Source organism: Melitaea cinxia, chromosome 13 (assembly GCF_905220565.1).
Source record: "Melitaea cinxia chromosome 13, ilMelCinx1.1, whole genome shotgun sequence".
NCBI classification, from domain to species: Eukaryota; Metazoa; Arthropoda; class Insecta; order Lepidoptera; family Nymphalidae; genus Melitaea; species Melitaea cinxia.
Window position 1 is genome coordinate 5,831,857 of NC_059406.1, and position 21,616 is coordinate 5,853,472.

Consider the following 21,616-nt stretch of genomic DNA (forward strand, 5'->3'; position numbering starts at 1 on the left):
CCGTGACGTCTCCGGTCTTCGGAAGGTCCAGCCCTTCTCTCTTGCGTAACAAAACGCAGCCACCCGGGTGAGTCGGAGTGGCTGAGACTGGTTGCTGAAGGCGACCACAAAGCCGAAGCTTTGGAGACGACTACTCCGGGCGGAGACTGCCCTCCTTGAGCGCCTCCGGCTCCTAAAGAACACTCTTGGGGTAGGGCAACTAAGACCAAGGGTGAACATTTGTTTAATTAATAATAAATAAATAAAAGACGAACAAACAATTTTTAGATTCGAACAATAACGAACAAACCGCAAACAAATATGTATTTTAAAAAAAAAAATCAAAAATCGTAAAAAGTGGGACCAAATTCAATAAGCCCGATGAAGACTATCTTACAATTTACATTCCTAAACATCTGGTAATGTGTTAAGTAAAAAAAAAAAAAACAAGTGTGCTTTAGACCACACGACTGAAATAAAACTTCGTTAGCTCCTATAGTAATATACGAAACGTAACTCTCTCTATTTTTATCTTCACTAACTTATATCTACCGTGGCGCCGTCTATAGTGAGTTCTTTACAGGTCCGCTTAAACCGAAAATAGAAATCATCATATCAAGAATTTCGCTCTGGCGGGCACATCGTTCCATAGCTTAATTGGCTAGAGCGCCGACACGGTCAGTCGGAGACGCGGGTTCGAATCCCGCTGGAGCGGTCAATTTTTGATATGATATTCAAAAATGTTTAGAATTCCTAATGTGTGGGTACACAAAAATAAAATCGTGCATATTAAAAATAGCATGGTGTCGTCTCCTGTCAAACATTTTCATTGTAATATGAAACTTTGAATAGTTACGGGTCTCTGTAAAGAACTCACTATAGACGGCGCCACGGTTCGCTTAAACCGAAAATAGAAATCATCATATCAAGAATTACGCTCTGGCGGGCACATCGTTCCATAGCTTAATTGGCTAGAGCGCCGACACGGTCAGTCGGAGACGCGGGTTCGAATCCCGCTGGAGCGGTCAATTTTTGATATGATATTCAAAAATGTTTAGAATTCCTAATGTGTGGGTACACAAAAATAAAATCGTGCATATTCAATTCACCTCACCCAATCACACTTTTCTTAACGCTTGTGTCACGCATTCACCAGCTTAATCTTCAAATCAAGCGTGCATAAAGAACTTTTATTTCAAGAAACGAGTATGCTTATTACTTTGCTATTATTTTTATGTCGTCATGTTTTTTCTTTTTTAGTAATATTTATTATATATTTCATAACGAAAAAAGTGTTTTTTTTTTGTAAATGTTATTCTTTAACAACCAAGTATTTATTATTAAAAATTTTCTCATTCATAGATTCTAAATGGCTAAGTGCAACCCTAAAAAACAAACATGGCGGGACCGGGAGTCATTGCACGCATGCAATATATGATGCACACATTTACAAAGTACTTGTGTCATATACATTGTATTATCTGTGATTGTATTGCTTATGTATATTTTTCGTCTACGATAGCCATGCAGGCGATCTCTGTTATATTTTTATTTAATTAAAATAGTAAAAAATAACAATTATGGAACAAAGTAAAGCCAATTCGCCTAGGCTTTTTGTGTGTACTGCTATAGAAAACAAGGATGAAATAGAAGAGGTATTGTGTACATTTTCGTAGTTTCCAACAAAGAATCATTTAGTCGGCCATGTAAAACCCTATTTTTCTTATTTGTCGATGGCGGCGCTGCTCTCTATGGCGCGAAATTTCAACTCTTATATATCTTAAAACTTTTATCTAACCCCCTATTTTCATTTTAATTTCAGCGGTACGAAAGAGCTTATAACTTTTTTCAATCTCTTGTGGCAGACTGCAGTGAAAAAGAGGCTCACGACGCGCTTAACAATGCTGTTTGTAAAAACCACGAAGACGTGTCACTTGGAATGCTCATGTCAATACTTACAGAGCCTCACAATGCAACTAAATGTTATCGGGACCTCACTCTCGTCACACGAGACGGACTAACATGCGTGCTAAACAATTTATCTAATTTGATTTTAGAGAGATATTTAAAATTCCAAGATACTACCCGTAATCAATTATTATGGCTTTTAAAAGAAATGATTAGAAATGCTGTGAATGGTGTTGATAGTGTGTGTTGGAATTTGATGCGTTATGCATCAGGAGGAGATGTTACTCCTAAAAATATTTTCTTAGTGGAATCTCTTTTAGACATTTATATTGACAATCGAATGTGGCTCGATAAGTTTCCCGTACTTGTATGTATGGTAGTGTATACGTATTTGAGATTGATAGAAGATCATAATATACCGCAGTTAATGGCTCTAAGACAAAAGGAGGTCAATTTTGTAATTGCCTTGATTCGAGAACACTTTAATGAAGTTTTAACACTTGGAAGAGACTTGGTACGACTATTACAAAATGTTGCTCGTATTCCTGAATTCAACCAACTGTGGCAAGATATTTTAATAAATCCGAAAACATTGTCACCAACCTTCACAAACGTCATGCAGCTCCTTCAAATAAGAACTTCGAGGAGGTACTTACAATCTAGACTTACACCAGAAATGGAACGTAAACTAGTCTTCTTAACATCTCAAGTTAGATTTGGTCATCACAAAAAGTATCAAGAATGGTTTCAGAGACAATATCTAGCTACACCAGAATCTCAGTCCCTTAGAAGTGATATGATTAGATTTATTGTAGGTGTCATACATCCGACCAACGAGTTATTATGCTCAGATATAATTCCAAGATGGGCTGTCATTGGATGGCTTTTAACAACATGTACTTCAAACGTTGCTGCCTCAAATGCAAAATTAGCTTTATTTTATGATTGGCTATTCTATGATCCTGAAAAAGATAATATCATGAACATTGAACCCGCTATTCTTGTAATGCATCATTCGATGAGATCCCACCCAGCTGTTACCGCTACATTACTGGATTTCCTTTGTCGTATTATTCCAAACTTTTATCCTCCTTTTGCTGACAAAGTTAAGCAGGGGATATTCAATTCCCTACAACAAATAATTGAAAAAAGAGTATTACCCAATTTGCAGCCACTGTTTGACTCACCGAAATTAGATAGAGAGCTGCGCACAACAGTTAGAGAAACATTCAAAGAATTCTGTAGCAATGGTAATGGAGAAGGAGTATCTGGAATAAGAGATGAAGGAAATGATGATTTACCAAGAGGTGGTCCTGATGAACCCGCTTTTTCAGACGATGAAGATGATCCTCAACCAATAATAGCGGAGGATACAGATGATGACGACTTACCACTATCTGAAGTTCGAGCACGTGAAAGGCCTGAACTAGCAGCAGCATTACCGCTTATTTTACGACCTTTTGCTGAAACATTATTAGATGACCGAACATCTGCAGCTGCAACTGCCTTACTCAATGCATGCACCAGTCCAATGCCAACGCCGATCGCTCTTGCCGATTTATTTGCGGCGACATTACAAGACGCATCTCCTTTACGAATAAACCGCAATCCATCTACATCTGAACTAGATGTAGCTCTTAATTCACCAATATTTTCATTGTTCAGTTATCTTCATAGCAACGTAAGTGAAGCAAAACGTAAACTTGTTTTAGAAACACTTAAAGAGATATATGCACAGAATTCAATTCAAAGCGTAGGTTATTGTTTATTATTTTATTTAAAAGTATGTTTTGAAAGAGAAAAACGAGCAGAAAGGGATCCTGTAAAAAAAAGAAATGTAAAGTTCAAAGCGGATATCTATAAAAATTATTGTAGTTTTTTAGAGTTAAAACTTGCTGAAAGCTTAGCAGACGATTTTGAAAAGTGTCAAGAATGTGATGCCAATGTACTTGTATGGTTAATACCAGATGTTTATAGAGAATTTAAAGATCAAGTTCAAAACCACATAAGATTACTGCACATTATTGTTTCAACATTAGATGCAGGACAGCTGCAGCGTCTCGTGTGCCTCACATTGCAAGGAAATTTAATGATGTTTAAATCTGACGATATAACAACAATGCTTTCAACTAGTCTGAGTTGGGAAACATTTGAACAGTACTGCCTTTGGCAACTTTTAACTGCTCACGAAATATCGGTGGAGGACGTGTTACCTGTAATTCCTAAATTGTCCTATAAGGATCATGCTGAAGCCTTGACATCAGTACTATTAATGTTAAAGCAAGAACGTCCTACTGCCGATGTTGTAAGACAAATGTTTTGCAGACCAGTTGATGAAGAGGATGCGTTTGTTGTTTCAACCGTCATGTATTGGTGTCAGGACTATGAAGACAAGGTTGCAGATTTACTTGCAGTGCTATTAAGTACAAGGTATCCAGGTACTAGTCCAAATAAAAGAAAACGTCCTGGAAAACACAACATTCCGCCAAACGCGCCACCTTCTGCGGAACTAGTGAGTAGAACAACTTATCTAAATTAGTATATACTATATGAACCGATAAGCTATATTTAGATATATTATTATGACTGATTTAAAATTTATTGTTTGTTTTCCTCTTAGGTTTTAGGTCATTTAGAGCAAATAAGAGTATGCTGTGTTGAACAAGATGATATGTCAATTTTTAACATGGAGTGCTTGCAGAAAGCTTTACAACAATCACAGTCGAATAGTAGTGATAGCTTGAAGGTAAGATCCATATGACTACTTACTATACGTATTTCTATTAATAATATTATTACAAAAAAAAACTAACCATTCTGAAAGCTTGTGGGTTCACGTTTAATGTAATCGATTAAAGTCCTGTTCGCTGAGGTCCTAATAGGTTATATCTTCATTTTTGACAATAAAAAATAAAAAATTATAGTGTAAAAGTTTTTGTGTAATGAAAACACATCGATGCCTCCCGAGGAATAAAATCGTAAGGTCCTATTGCCATAGTTTGAATATTTTTGCATTTTCGGGATTTATAGGTAAATAATACATTTTCTAAAAATCCGTGAAGTTATAACAATTTATGTTTTTATTCTTCGAAAATCGTATCAAAATTATAACCCATAATAATATCGTAGTCATATAGGTAATATGGAACGAACATCTGTCTCAATAAGCCGAATGGCTAGTGTGAGTTTTATTCAGAGAAACATGACAGAAACGCGTTTATACGTGAAGATTATTTTGTATGGGAATTTAAACAGTGCAGCCTAAAAGATAAAGAATAGTATACGATACAATCGATACAGAGTCATCTAGCGGCAAAAGCAAGAACTAGGTTGAAATCCCGAATTTCCCATACAAAATGAAGTTAAAGTTTACTCCCGTTATTGCGAGACGGATTAAACAAAACTCGCACTAGGCACTCTGGTATCATTTTATGCACGTAATAATTGTGTTTGCTCGCAAACGAAAAAAAAAAAACCGACTTCAATTACATCGACGAGTAATACAATGTAGATCGACGAAAAAATAGTCAAGTAACTACGCGTTAGCAAAGATTACTCAAAATGTAGCTATCAGATCTCAATAAAATGTATATGTGACCACATGATAAACATCAGCTTTCGATTAAATTAAAAATTATCAAAATCGGTACACCCAGTAAAAAGTTATTGCGGATTTTCGAGAGTTTCCCTCGATTTCTCTGGGATCCCATCATCAGATCCTGGTTTCCTTATCATGGTACCAAACTAGGGATATCCCCTTTCCAACAAAAAAAAATATCAAAATCAGTAAATAAATTTAAATGGGACCAATTGACACACACCACCTTTCGTTTAAAAAATTTTTTGTCGAAATCGGTACACCCGTTCAAAAGTTCTGATGTAACATACATAAAATAATTGTGTTTGCTCGCAAACGAAAAAAAAAACCGACTTCAATTACATCGACAAGTAATACAACGTAGATCGACGAAAAAATAGTCAAGCAACTACGCGTTATCAAAGAGTACTCAAAAAGTAGTTATCAGATCTCGATAAGATTTATATGTGACCACATGATAAACATCAGCTTTCGATTAAATTCAAAATTATCAAAATCGGTACACCCAGTAAAAAGTTATTGCGCATTTTCGAGAGTTTCCCTCGATTTCTCTGGGATCCCATCATCAGATCCTGGTTTCCTTATCATGGTACCAAACTAGGGATATCCCCTTTCCAACAAAAAAAGAATTAGCAAAATCGGTACATAAAGTAGAAAGTTATGCGGTATAATACAACGCAGGTCGACAAAAAAAGCGTCAAGTAAAAACGCATTATTAGATATAACTCGAAAAGTAGTTGTTAGATCTCAAATAAATTTAAATGGGACCAATTGGCACACACCACCTTTCGATTAAAACAAAATTTGTCGAAATCGGTCTACCCGGGCAAAAGTTCTGATGTAACATACATAAAAAAAAATACAGTCGAATTGAGAACCTCCTCCTTTTTTGGAAGTCGGTTAAAAAAATGGATAACTAATTTCCGTAACACACGTTACCGCAAGGTAGGGATGTGAGTAAAGGCTTCAAAAATCGATTTTTACGTAATCGATTTTTTTAGTTTTGGTAATAATCTATTTTTGAACAATCGATTTTTAAAATAAAAATAATATTTTTTTTTTTTTGTAAAAATCGATTTTTAAGAAACGAAAAAAAAATTTAATTGTTTTGCCTTCATTAATCACAAAGATTAGAAGCAAAAAAAAATCGTTTCATTCAGATAACATAATAATATTATCGTGCGTAGGTAGGTTGGCGTATGTAGATGTAAATGTTTTCTTGAATGAAATGAAAAGAAAACATTTATTTCGTCATAAGGTGATATACACACTTAACGAAAGTCAAAAAATAATCTCATTTACAGAATAATAATACAAATAAATTGAAAAAAAAAAAAACTAAATAATAAAAGAAAGTTAAGGCAGCAAAAAAATCAAACAACAAAATAAAAATTTATATCCTTAACATTGCTACACTACAAACTTAGGTAATATACCCAGTGTTATGTGCAACCTTAACTTAGTCGAAATAATCAAAGTATTAACTTAATTTAAATTTCTAATGTCTCGGTAGACATTACCTTCCTATTATGTCCTCGGCTTTATTAAATATTACAATATATAAGATAAACTAATGTCCCTAGTGTAGGCCGAGAGAAAAAAAGCAGGAGGAAAAAACTCACGGTACTCTTTTAAAAAAAGTAAAGTCATATACAAAGCAAAAAGTAACAATATGACCATGAAATGATCAGGACAAACACGAGACAGCTAATCGTGTGCGTCGAAACCACCACACGTCACCTGCTCACAATATTTTAACTATATCTATTTACAGATTGAGTACAAAGACATAGCCTAGTCGAGCTTTATTCAATCCCATGCCTTTTCATCATTAAGATATTCATTGATGTTATAATAGGCCTTACTACATAAAGTTCGCTTAATAATTTTTTAAACTTCAGTAAAGGCAGAGATTGAAGCGCAGCCGGAATCTTAATGTGTAATAAGATAGATGTTCCTATAAAGCAACTACTTTTTTTTCCTGAGCTGGCATTTGTAGAAGAATGTTTTCTTTCCGTGTGCTGCATCAAATTTGTTGTGTTACTGCAAGTTTTCAACTGCTTTGGGCAGTAGTTGCACTTCGCAATACCACCACTTTTAATCTCAAAATACTGACGCCAATTACTTTTTGGTTTCTTGCTTGACATTGTCGTTGAAAAAAAAAACAGCCACTTAAAATCTCGGAACAAAATACATATCAGAAGATGAATTAATTACTTGACTTAATTAAACAAAAAATAACAACGCAACGGAATACCATTGACATCTGCTGATGACTGACAACTTGACAAAAACAACATGAGACGGAGCGAGGGATCTAGATCTGAGGGGATTCCCCGTATTAGTGTTGCCATTGTGGTATTATTGTTTGCACTAAATTAATACTTTGGGCGAATTTAGTTTTCCTGCTAGTTGAATAAATTTTTCACGTAGTTCAATGTTTGAGAAAAAAAAATCGATTTTTTTCTTAGATGTGAAAAGATAAAAATCGATTAATAATCAATTTATTTAAAACAAATAATCGGTCACATTTAATCGATTTTTTTGTAGAAATAATCGATTATTTTTTTAACATTCCTGCCGCAAAGCATTCGGTAAGCGTTGGTCGGTAAACTCACATTACTGCTTTATTATTATCTTAATATTTAATACGATTTCACGTAAACATGATTTACAAATTTCATTACAAATTTTAAGTAATGTATTCGTGTGATACTATTTTCTTAGTATTAGTAGTTTTTTAATGCATGCTAATAGTTTTCATTACGTTACAACTTCACGTAACATACACGTAAATATAAAAATCAGTATTACACATTTTTGGCAAAGATTTTAAAAGTATACAAGATATTAAAGGAGAATGATGCGATTCTATACATTCTTGGGCCAAAATGTAATGAAATGAAAATGGTATAAATTAATGCATTTAGACTTATTGATCCCTCGCTGAAAATTATCTATATTTTGGCTATCTGAGAGTGGAGTTATTAGACTTTTTGTAAAAGTGAGGTTATGTTACAATGTCTATAAAAAACCCGATCACTAAGTTCTTGTAGCATTAATGTTTGTTATATTTAGTAAAGACTGTTTGAAAACTCATTACAAATATTGATATACACTTGAAACCATAAATAAATATCAGGAATGGACTCAGAATGCGTCGGAAAACAGTAAACACTAATCGAGTGACGGACACAGTATTACTGTTAGTAAGCTGTCAAAGCTGTCATTAAAAATATGATTTATTTTAAATCGATACGAAATCGATAATCATTTTGGTATATCAAATATTAATTGATATTTTCGATATTAATGTAACTTTATTTAAATACACGTTATTGTTTATAGCTTTAATTATGCATCTAAATATCTTGTGTTAATTAACTAGTGCAAACATTTTCTTTTTGAATTCTGTAATCGATACCCAAATAATTTGATGAAAACTATCTTTCTCAATTTTCTCCGCTTCTAGATTCAGAATTGAGGTGATATTTTATATTTTAAAATAAAAAAATATGACCAATTTTTTAAACAATATCTCTACTCATTACATTTTGGCCCAAAAGTCGCATTCTCCTTTATTTTTATATGTACATGTTACGTAAAAAATGCTGAAAATAATGGTGTATAATACAATATATAGCCCGTATAAAAATCAGTATTACACATTTTTGGCAAAGACTAAAAGTATACAAGATATTAAATTTATTTTTATATGTACATGTTACGTAAAAAATGCTGAAAATAATGGTGTATAATACAATAGTACCCGGGTGACAGAGCTAAGCTCGGTATTTTTAGTAAATCGTGTTTTTTGGAAATCATAAAGTATAAATACGAATTACATATTGATAAAATATGAATAATATTTTTCGATTTTACCGACATAATAATAAAAAATAAGAACACTCTATTTAAATAAAAAATAACGAGTGCAATTAGAAAAAGAAAAAGAAAAAATAATTGATCAGGGACATGTGGATTTGAACCATGATCTTCTCGGTTGATCCCGAGCGGCCGATTTCCCACCGAGCTATTTCAACTACATTGACTTATGCGAAATTTACCTTCGTATTCTAACGATATATTTTTCAATTCCTAAAAACAGGGATAAAATGACATTTCCTGAAAATGAATCCTAGCTAGATAGATTTATCTCCCCCGAAACCCCCTAAATACTAAATTTTATGAAAATCGTTGGAGCCGTTTCCGAGATTCAGATTCTATATATATATACAAGAATTGCTCGTTTAATAGTATAAGATTATAGCCTGTTTAGAACACGCGATATAACAGAAAAATCGTTTATTGCTTGTTCTGTAAAACTTACTTTTCTCTATTATGATTTTGTTCTCTGGGGGCGTCGAAATATTTCTGAGTATAAACCTATTTTGTATCATTAATCGTACTCTGTATCGAAGTTATCTTTATAATTTAACTTATATTGTATGAATTGTTACAGAGACAATATAACGAACTATTTTTATTAGCTTGGGAAGATGAACTTCCAATTTCAAGGAGAGCAAGGAAACTAGTTTCGAACTCATTACCAATGAATCCTAACTTACATTCATCAAATGAGGATAGTGAGGTAAGTCTATTGCACTATTTCACATAATTAAATTACTTTTTAAAACACACAGGACAAACATACAGGGAAAATATACAGGACGCAAACAATAATCATTAAATTAAATCACATATCTTATATATATATATATATATATATATATATATATAAATCTTGTGTCACGATGTATGTTGCCAATAAACTCCAAAACTACTGAACCGATTTCAATCAAATTTCACATGTACCCTTATTTTGGTCTAACTTACTGGATAGGGTGGTTATCATCTCAATTATCCGCTTATGTCGTGAATGTAAACGAATAAAATGTATCATAATTGTTTCGTCGTTTGTATCATAATGTATGTAATTGTTTCTTAAGCAAGTGTTTATTTACTGTTTAGTTTTATGAAGTTCTCATAGATGGCCGTGTATGTTGATTCATCGATAAAATTCTTCAATATTTGTTTGACATCTAGGTTGCAAATACACCCAATAGATGGCGCTGTGTTCTGTTTCTTAGAATATAAATTCTATTACTGTAACAAACTTATTAACATTGTGACCCACTCGTCACTAGATGGCGCTGACCTCAGTTAAATCACGCTATCAAAGTTGTTACTGAAACAAGCCTTATAATTTAAATTTGACATTGTTAAGTGACGTACTTGTCACTAGATGGCGCTGCCCTCAGTTAAATCACGCTATCAAAGTTATACGGAGTAATGAATATACCTTGCCGGTTACCAATTGTGAGCATGCACTTCTGGTGGTACACTAGTCTCTAGCGCTTAGTTCGTGCACGCTCTTAGTTGAGTGTCCCTACTGTGCCTTTTGACCGGTTGCTCTCAGAAAGTATCACCCCTATAGGATAAAAATATTACATATCCTACACCCTTACCGTTTGTCGGTCGTCGTATCGTCATATCGTCGTGCCGTCGTATCCTCGCATCCTCGCATCCTCAACCTGTCGTCGTTCCCCTGTCTCCGTGTCGTCGTCCCCGTCTCCGTGTCGTTGTCCCCCTGTCTCCGTGTCGTCGTCCCCCTGTCTCCGTGTCGTCGTCCCCCTGTCTCCGTGTCGTCGTCCCCATGGCTCCGTGTCGTCGTCCCCCTGTCTCCGTGTTCATTTTTCAATTGAGTACTCCAGTTTTATTTTCAATTTAGCTAATTCGATTTTACCGGAAGGGTTTTGTTTCCTCAGTTGCGATTAGAGAAATAAAATATGGCGGTACGAAGTTCGCCGGGTCAGCTAGTAATACTATATACAATTTAGCTTTATACAAAAAAAAAAATCAGTTAAATGAAAGCAGTAGCTTTAGGTAAGGTTAGGTAGGTCAATCGGGGTAACTTTGGCTTTCAGTATAACATTGACTCATTTCTACAATTTTTGGTTTAAATTTTTTTCCTATAATTTGAACGCATCCTAGTGTACATAATGCATACTAAATAAAAGTTTACGTGTATCCGAATTTATTTTTGCCGCGAAATGTTGGTCTGCTGTCAAAAAGTTATATCTAATCTACGTCAAATATTGGAGTAAAAAAGTTCGTTCGTTACATTGTTGTTATAAAGTTGTCTGTAATTTAAAAAGAAGAGTGTATTTAGAGGTAAGTTATGCTTAAATTTATTAATTATAGCTTTTTTTACTATAAAAAACTAAAATCTATTGTAAAAATCGATGGATATTGTTAGAATTCGTTGTTTTTTCGAACCAGGAAAATTTCACGACAAGTTAGGGTAACTTTGGCCCGGGCTAAAGTTACCCGAATAGTTCTTATTTGTATGAAATTGTTGCCATTTATTTATTTCAGAATAAAAAAATGCCTAGAAAACGAGTATGTCCCGCACCGGGTACCCGAAAATATGGGAAAAAATCTCGCTACACGGAAGAGACATTAGAAAAGGCATTAGAAGAGGTAAAATGTTGCAAAATTTCCCAAAGAAAGGCCGCAGAACATTATAATATTCCACTCAGCACATTAAAATATAAACTAAAAGATCAACACACAGGGCAGATTGGAAAACCTACAGTTCTTTCTAAAGTTGAAGAGGAATCGATAGTCGCCCATATTATAGCATTATCAGATCTTGGAATTCCAATTGGTATGCAAGATGTAAGAGTCATTGTAAAAAAGTATTTAGATGATAATAAAAAAAAAGTAAAGCAGTTTAAAAATAACTTTCCGGGATGGGAGTGGGGCAAACTTTTCTTGGAAAGACATAAATGCATAAGACAAAAGGTAGCACATAACATCAGTAGAAAGAGGGCTCAAATAAACAAGGAAATGATAGAAAAATTCTTCGACAATTTAAGCCTTGAACTCGAAAATGTGCCCCCGGAAAACATATTTAATTTCGACGAAACTGGATTTCATGACGACCCAAAAAAACAAAAGCTTTTATTTCGAAGACTTTGCCGGAACCCAGAAATTATTAGAAACTCTACGAAGTCCTGCTTCACTGTTATGTTTTGCGGTAATGCGGCTGGTGAATTTGTGCCATTATATGTTATATATAAAGCACAGCAAAAGTGGTCTGACTGGATATTGGATGCTCCACGTGGCACTCGAATGGCAGTAACACCAACAGGTTGGATAGACGCTAATACGTTTGATGATTGGTGTGAGAGCACATTATTGCCTGTACTGAAAAAAAAGGAAGGGAAAAAAGTTGTACTTGGAGACAATTTAAGCTCGCATATCACTCCAAAATCGTTAAGGCTCTGTGCGGAAAATAACATTAAATTTATATGCCTTGTTCCCAATTCGACACATCTACTGCAACCATTAGATGTGTCATACTTTAGTGCTCTGAAAAGTGATTGGAGGTCAATTTTAAGAGACTGGCGAAACACTAAAAGGGGCAAAATAGTAAATGTTTTGCCGAAACCAATATTTGCTAAATTGCTTTCTAAAACTGTGGAAAAAGGTCAACAAACTGCTGGTCAAAACGTGATTGCTGGTTTCAAGGCCTGTGGGATATATCCTCTAGATCGGAGTATGGTACTGGAGAGACTGAAAGATTATTCTAAACCTGAAGTGTGTGACGAGGTGCGTGAGTCGATTGGCGAGAGCTTTAAAAATTACATAGCTGAAATTCGTGATAAGGACCTCCAAATGCAGCAGACTAGAAAATTTCAAATCCCGGTTGTAGCAGGCAAAAGTGTTTCTGTGGAAGAAGTCGAAAAATACTATGAAGAAAGAGAGAAGAAGAAATCTGAAAAAGGTCAAAAGAAACAAAAAGAAAAAATCCAGAATAAATCTACTGCTCCTGTCAAAAAAAGAGGACGTCCATTAGGATCAAAATCTAAAGGTAAAACAGTACAAACATCACAACACAAACCTTCTTCGCCTGTTGCTAGCCCATCGGAATTACAGTCATTGCAAACTTTAGACACTTCTGCTACTACATCATCAGCTATTTCTCCCAAAGTCTGTAATGAACAGTCTCTTACTTCAGCGCCTGCAGAAACCTCCCTAAATCATAGATTGCTGCTCGATGCTTCAAAATCTCCAACTCCAGGGACAGAATATTCTTCGATGCCGTCTCATCCATCGCCTGTTGGTGATAGCCTGTTACTCGTTTCAAATCCTCCTTCACCCATAGACAAAGATATTGAGATAGAAGAAACAAATCAATCTCCAGCTCCAAGAACAGATTCTTCAATGCCGTCTCATCCATCGCCCGTTGATGATAACTCTGAAATAGAATTGGAAACTTTGAATGATGACTTAGTAGGGGAATACGAAGTACGTGAAAGTGTTTTATGTAAGACGGATAAAGCTAAACCTGCTCCTCTCATGAAGTTAGGCTATTGTGTTTTTACTTACGAAAGCATCCTTTTTCCTGGAAGGATCTTAACGGAAGATGGCCACACCGTTACCATATCTGTTATGCAGAAGACCGTAGATGGCTGGAAATGGCCATCCAAACCAGAGAGGGTAACCTATTCCATTGATAGTGTCATTACTCGCTTAGAGGATACTAAAATTTCAAAATTAGGTAATTTTTATACTATAGACAATGATTTTCTGTCAATGGAATGGGGAGATTAAGACTTAAGTTCAAGATTTATTTTTATGAGTAAGTTTTGTTAGAAGTGATTTTTTTTAAGTTTGACTGATTATTTAAGATTGTTTTAGTTGTGTTTAACATATTTAATGAGAAAAAAATTGTTTTAGAACAAAAAATACGATTATTTAAAAATAAAGTTTCATTTCAACCTAGGCAGTTTTATTTGATCGATCTGGTAACACTGAACTGTGGTTCTTACATGAAAAAATGTTTTAGGACGCCATCTTAGAGATTAAAATTGTAGAAAAAGGCGTCTAAAGTTACACAGACACAATAAAAGATTTTAAATATTAGAAATTCGTGACCAATTCCCTCTATGTACAATGTTACCCTAATATCCGTCTTACTTTGACCCACTTAAAATTCAGTGTTTTTTTAATTTTTGTCTATAGATCATCAGTAAATGTCAACTGTTTTCTTAAAGAGGAGATTAGAAACCCACAGATAATATAATTTGTTAAATAAAATAAAAAACGTTGTCTCCATAAAACTAAAAAAATTCTTGGAAGTGAGTCAAAGTTACCCCGATTGACGTTACAGAGTAAAAATTAATATGTTAACAACTTAACTCAAACGAATGGTTTTATTTAACGCCTCTTAACTCTTCTCTGACTCTTAACTTCGATCTCTGCAGACTGCAAAGAAGAATCGACAAGAAACTCCGCAGTTACTCTTTTGAAAATAATATATAAACTGTGTTTTCTGCAATACAATGAATAACCATGTACTTAATTTAATTTCGTAACTACGAAATATCTATAGTTTGTACCTTTTTCTGTTCTTGATATGAAGTTATAATATCATATTATTAAATTATGAAAATTATAAAATTTATATAATGAAATCGATGTATTAGAATCAAGAGATATTTTTCGTTCATAATTATGTCATCAACATCTTTATTTCAGCCTATTACAGTCCACTGTTGGACATAGGTCTCCACAAGTTCGCGCTAAAAATGGAGTGAACTCATGTGTGTTGCCCATAGTCGGCAGTCATGTCGCGTTGTTTTGATAATTATGTAATTAATTTTTATTCCATTTCAACAAGCAATATAAAACAATGAGAAATATTTCATTACATGATTCATCGTTTAACGTTGTTAGCATTTAAAAACTATCGTTATATTTAGAACATTCTTGCTGGACCTACTACTTACCTTACGTTAACACATCATCACCATCATCATTACAGCTTTTACAGTCCACTACTGGACATAGCCTCCACAAGTTTACCCAAAAAATAGCGTGAACTCATGTGTTTTGCCCATAGTCACCACGCTGGGCAAGCGGGTTGGTGACCGCAGGGCTGGCTTTGTCGCACCGAAGACGCTGCTGCCCGTCTTCGGCCTGTGTATTTCAAAGCCAGCAGTTGGATGGTTATCCCGCCATCGGTCGGCTTTTTAAGTTCCAAGGTGGTAGCGGAACTGTGTTATCCCTTAGTCGCCTCTTACGACACCCACGGGAAGAGAGGGGGTGGCTATATTCTTTAGTACCGTAGCCACACAGTACGTTAACACATCACAGGCTGCTAATTTTCTTGTAAATGTACATTAATGCAAAAACCCAGCGTGCTTTAGAATTACGCCACGCTAATTCATTGCGAATTCTATAAACTGTTTAAAATTTGTACTAAGACATACTTTCTTTGCAATCTTGAATTGCTTAAAGTGTTATAACATTCGTAAATTTAACGACTCTAACCGGAATTTTAAGTGCTACATTCGAGCGAATACCCAAGTATTAAATAAGTATTAAATCCACTGTGCCACGTTATTCCTTTAATTAAATATTTTTAATGTTTGTTCTGTATTGTCTACAGGAAGAAGAAATCGTAAAGCCGAAACAAGCAAAACGACGGAAGAAAGCAATATCGGATAGTGATTGACATATCTCATTGAAAAAATATGGTTATTTTAAACACCAAAGTGCAACTCAACAATACAAAAAATATAAATATGTTTAATACATATTGTTTGTTACCTTAAATTGTCACAGGGGTGCGATTCTAAGAAGAGTACCTTACTTTATTGTCATATTATTTTGCTTAGATATTTTTATGTAAACTACATAATATTACTATGTAATATTACTGTTACTTTTGAAATTATAATTTTGCCACAATTAAGTGTTATGTTAATAGAATATATGTAGATACATAATTTTATTAGTTATATCTTACATGATTTTAAAAAAATGGTGTCAAAAAACAAAGTGTAAATGGCCTCATTATTTTACCACTAAATGCATAGCACAAGTATTAGGGAGTCTGGTGATGGACAACTTTATTTTAAATAATTTCATTGTAAATTCTGTAGTAATATGTGTAGCGTAAATTCCATTTTGTTATATATATCTACGTTTTAGCAACACATACTAAGTTGAACTTATTTTAATTATAAGGTATGTGACCAAGAATTATATTCAAAAGATATATTGTATTGATGCAATTTTCGAAATACATTTTACACTAGGATCAATAAAGTATTGCCCCTAACAGTAATTTTCATTTTTAATGAGACCTAATTATTTATTTATTTTTTAAATAACTTCATGTCTCTTCTAATATTTTTGGAAATAATTTAATAATTTATTTTATAGCATATGCTCGCAAACGAAAATAAAACAGACTTCCATTGCAGCGACAAAGTACCACGAAAGTAGTCGATAAAACAGTAAATTAAATACTCATTATTAGGTATAACAGGTACTCGTCATATCTCGATCAAATTTAAATGGAACCACATGACAAGCATGAGCTTTCGATTAAAAAAATAATACTCAAAATAGGTTCACCCAGTAAAAAGTTAGAGAATATAAAAAAAAATACAGTCGAGATGAGAACTTTTTTTTGACTCCGGGGAAATCCCTTGTGTACCTACCACCCGGGGGAGCCTCGAGTTATGTCCGACTCGCACATACCAAAAGCTTTGGCCCGTGGTGTGTTCCTCCGTCGCGCTTATGGCGGAAACGTCGGGACGCTATAGCACTTCCGCAAACCCGCCAGTGATACCGAAAGGCGCATTCAAACACAAAGTGCGCCTTCTTGGGGCCGATCAACTCAGAGGACTGGTCTCTCTACCCACCGCCCGCCGCCCCAGTGAGTAACTCCGCGCCCTAGGGGCGTAACCTTGTGTGAACAGTGCCAACCTGGGTTGACAAAGACCGGGTGACCATAGCCCTTTACTCCGGCGGACTACGGCTTCGGCGTAAAGGAATGCGCGTTCGCGCCTTAGGGCAGGCGAGTGAATCCGCCAACCCCGTCCTGTGGACGTGGGGAGTAAACTCGACCCCCCACAAGTCTGCGCAGTCTCAGCGCCAAACCCTCGCCGTCGGCAAATCCGTACTATCCACAACCCACCCCCGAACCGACCCATTCCAGCCGGGAGATGAGTTTGCCAGATCCGCCTGCGGTGATCCGGCCCTGGAGCTTATGGCCACAGCTCGTACAACTCGGACTGCGGCCCGATGCGCTTTCACGCCCTTCTCTACTGGTTTTGGTCCGTGGGGGTCCGAAGACCCCTACCACTCGCAAGCGAGTGGCGTTCCTATATCCGCCACCTAAGGACACGCCCAGTAGATCCATACCCATTATTCGGTGAGGTAAAATTGAGGACCTCCTTCTTAGTCAACAATGATATTTGAGTAATTACTCCTAAATTAATTATTTGGTCGGTTATGAATCATATTTTTACAGAGGATTTAATCTTCTTAAAATTAGAAAAATAAAACAATTGTATTTCTATAGAAAAATACACATGGAACTGTATGTACCTTATAAGTACACAGTAATTGTAGTGGTGAAGTAATAAGTATTTTTTCAAGAGTATCACATTTATAGTTCATCATTCATCTTTCCCTATTATTTATACCTAGTTATTTTAGAAACTAGCGGACTAATAATGTAATTATGGTTTTAAACGGAGCCTTTGGATGGAGTATCGTTATGAATATCTTTTCGCCATACAGCTTGTAAGGTACTAAAAATAGTTATATAATTATATTAATAAACTAGCTGACCCCGCAAACGTTTTGCCTTATATGTTATTAACCCCCTTATAACTTAGAGGTATGAAAAAAAGATGTTGTTCGATTCTCAGACCTACCTACCCAATATGTATACAAAATTTCATGAGAATCGGTCAAGCCGTTTCGGAGGAGTTTAACTACAAACACCGCGAAACGAGAATTTTATATATTAGATTAACAATCTTTTTTTCTTTCTTTCTAACTACCGACTTCCAAAAAAGGTAGAGGTTCTCAATTCGATTGTATTTTTGTCTATGAGAGCTCCTGTTTATAAAATTATCGTATGTAAAGAAATATATTTTTTTACGTTCGTAAGGTCGGCCATGTGGCGATGTGCAATAATTGTGTACGTAAAGCAACGTCTTACGCTTACAGTTGCTGAAAAAGAACAATATGAATGTACAGTCATTTTAGCCCTAGTGCCGCGCCGCAACATTATTCTTTACTTACGATGATCATCGTTGTTTATTTTCTATTTTTAACAGACTCCAAAAAAAGGAGGAAGTTCTCAATTCGACTGTATTTATGTTATCTCATTTCTAATGGGTTGACCGATTTCGATAATTCTTTTTTTTTCTTCGAAAGATGGTACTTACTTGTCATGACGTCTTATTTACATTTGATCGAGATCTGATGAGTACTTTTTGAATAAACTTTGGTAACACACATTTACTTGACTATTTTTTCGTCTACCTACGTTGAGGACGTTCTAATCGTCTTTGCGAGCAAATAATAATTTTAATACTAAAATCATCTTCCTGTCCATGTCCAGTTTTTTCTCTTAACTTTTTTTGAAAAATATTCCTTCAAATATAAATTTAAACTGAAAATATTCTGGCCTAAATTTAACTGTAAAAAGTATATAAAGATAAAACATATTTGTACTTACAGTACTTTTAAAATTTAAATTTTTTATGTTTAGCTCAAAATAATATACAAAATAATATAAATTTTAGCAAAATAAAACAAGTTGTTGGTCTTAATATTTTTAATAATACAATAATCACAATTTAAATTCAACAAACTCTGTTTCAAGGTTTTTAAAGTAGATACAGTAGACTCTCGTTAATTCGATATCAAATGGTTCGGAATTTTTGAAAAAATAAATAAAACTTCGAATTATTAAGTGATGATCAATTATTACATACAAATTTAATAACTGCTCTTCTTTAACAATGACAAAAGTCATCTTTCTTCCCACCTCTCTGTACTTTTTCGAATAACTTCTTCTTTTCAGCAATCGTCAAGCATTTATACTTTTTACGACTCATAACTAACACAAACTTTTAATCTTCATACAACGAAAGAGTAACAGTAACTGAAAGATAACTAAACAAACCAATTCGTGCGGAAGTGTGTGTCAAACTAATCATAATAAAAAAAGACTCGTGTACGATGATACCTACATCTATTTACACGTTTGAATTTGTCTCGAAATGTACCTACCTACTTAAAAGCTTTCTGTTTCTTTTTGCAACTTTGAATTGTCGAATGTTTGAGTTCGAATTAACGCGTCGTTTTGTTACGTAGTAATGATTTTTTTCGTTCGAATTACCAAGTGTATAAAATTTTGTTGGGAACTCGTGATGACTTTGAATTATAGGGAGGGTTCGAAGTATCGCAGGTTGAATTAACGATAGTCGACTGTACCTTAATATAATGTTTATAAATCTAAATGGAATAAAAGTACTCTTGTAAAAGTTTACCTAATCATAATTATGTCTATACAAATTTTATAATATGATAAAAAATCTACTAAAACATTTTTTTTCCTTAGCATAATCCACACCACAAATTATGATATAAAATGCAATACCAAATGAACAATCAAAATAATAATAATTTTTAATGAGAAATTAGTTAAAGTTTTCCGTGTTTATATCTTTGTCTAGCTTGAGCCCTGCTATATTTAGTTTTCTTTTCTGGAATGGTTGCCTCCTTTTCTTCGTTTGTGTTATTTGACACTGAAAAAATAAAAATCTATTTTTTATTGTCTTAACAAATTGTCACGTGATATATAATGGCAACAAGTGTTGCAGCGTTGAAAAATAGTAATTGATGTTTGTTATTTATTCTTATTGACTACAGCAATTTATTATTATTATCTGATTTTTTTTAACAAACGAGGACTGAAATTTTAGACTGCGATGTTATAGGTCCACGTAATCAACATAGAGTCCGTTTCACACAAACACTGTAGTTACATGTTCACTCAGTTGACTTACTCTGCACGTAGCACCTGTTTTAATGAGTTAACCAGACGATATCTTTTGTGCGCAAGCCATGACGGACATCATCAAAAAATGTTATATTTGGCTACAAACCTAAATCTGGAGGTGGTTGTAAGGATTTTCCTGCACTCCACGCACTCATTAACGTTGAAGTTTTTCCAATAGCCCATCCTAAGCCAGCCAGAGCTATTGAAAATGCCACCATACTTAAAGGATGCTAAAAATAATAATGTTTTAATTTTTTTTCAGATATAATTTAATAATCCATATAGACAATAAATTAATTTTGAAAAACGGTAAAATCTAAAATGTTATGTATTTTTAAAATCATAATTGTTTCATCTTTTATGCTAATTAAAGTAAAACAATTGCACTTACTGTCAATGTGGGGCTTGTTGTTAAGAAGTAATCTAATAGTACTATGCATATACCAATAATGAATCCGATACAAGTGCAAATCCAAATTGTATTTTGCTGACCTGAAACAAAATTCAAATGAACTTGTACAGTAATCATAAGTGTAACAAACAAGCACAAATATGGAAAAATTAAAACTTCAATATTCTAAACATTATGTATATATAACCTCTAATTTTTTTCTTTTGCATGTCTGTTAAATTCTTTATAGATTCCAATAATTTTGGATTGTGAGGCTCTAGCTGCAGAGCTCTTGTGTATGAAAGTATTGCTTCATCATACAACTCACTGGCGGCTTCTACTTCTGCACGTCGAAAATAGCCCTATAATTAAATTTTACATTGGTATTAAATTTTTTTTTATTATGTAACAATATGCAAGTGTAGTTTGTGTTTACCTTAGCCCATTGAGGTTGTAATCTTACAGTTTCATTAGCGTCTTGCAGGGATAAATAATGTTGGTCTAACTTCAAAAACGCAAACGATCTATTACTGTATAAAACGTAATTATTTGGTTCCATTTTAATTGCTTGAGTGTAGTGTATAACAGCTTCAATAAAATTTCCATTTTTCACACACTCGTTACCTTTATTCTTAAGATCTTCAACACTCATTGTTTCATTATTTCTTTTTGTTTCATCCATTTTAGTAATGTATTATCAATTACTTACACGTTTAGTCTTATAACAAGTGTAACATATTTTTAATTTAATAAAACCTTAACTATAAGTCTTCATGATATAATAAAATAAAAATAATATTATATAGCAAGTCGCATCTCGAGACTCGACAGTCATAAGCTGTCAAAAAAAATT

At 34.1% G+C, this 21,616-nt stretch overlaps 2 protein-coding genes across 2 annotated transcripts; one reads left to right on the forward strand and one right to left on the reverse strand.

Moving 5' to 3' along the window:
• Nucleotides 1-1,476: 1,476 nt before the first annotated feature.
• LOC123659018 (integrator complex subunit 3 homolog) lies at nt 1,477-16,622 on the forward strand. The gene is made up of 5 exons (XM_045594298.1): nt 1,477-1,634; nt 1,802-4,399; nt 4,508-4,633; nt 9,948-10,076; nt 15,948-16,622. Exons 1-5 carry the CDS (start codon nt 1,560-1,562, stop codon nt 16,011-16,013), a joined length of 2,994 nt encoding a protein of 997 aa, XP_045450254.1. The 5' UTR covers nt 1,477-1,559; the 3' UTR covers nt 16,014-16,622.
• A 2,505-nt stretch (nt 16,623-19,127) lies between these two features.
• LOC123658816 (hsp70-Hsp90 organizing protein 3-like) lies at nt 19,128-21,616 on the reverse strand. The gene is made up of 5 exons (XM_045594114.1): nt 21,200-21,616; nt 20,972-21,125; nt 20,764-20,864; nt 20,479-20,602; nt 19,128-20,118 (listed from the first exon to the last, which is right to left on the reverse strand). The coding sequence occupies exons 1-5, from the start codon at nt 21,443-21,445 to the stop codon at nt 20,015-20,017; spliced, it is 729 nt and encodes a 242-aa protein (XP_045450070.1). The 5' UTR covers nt 21,446-21,616; the 3' UTR covers nt 19,128-20,014.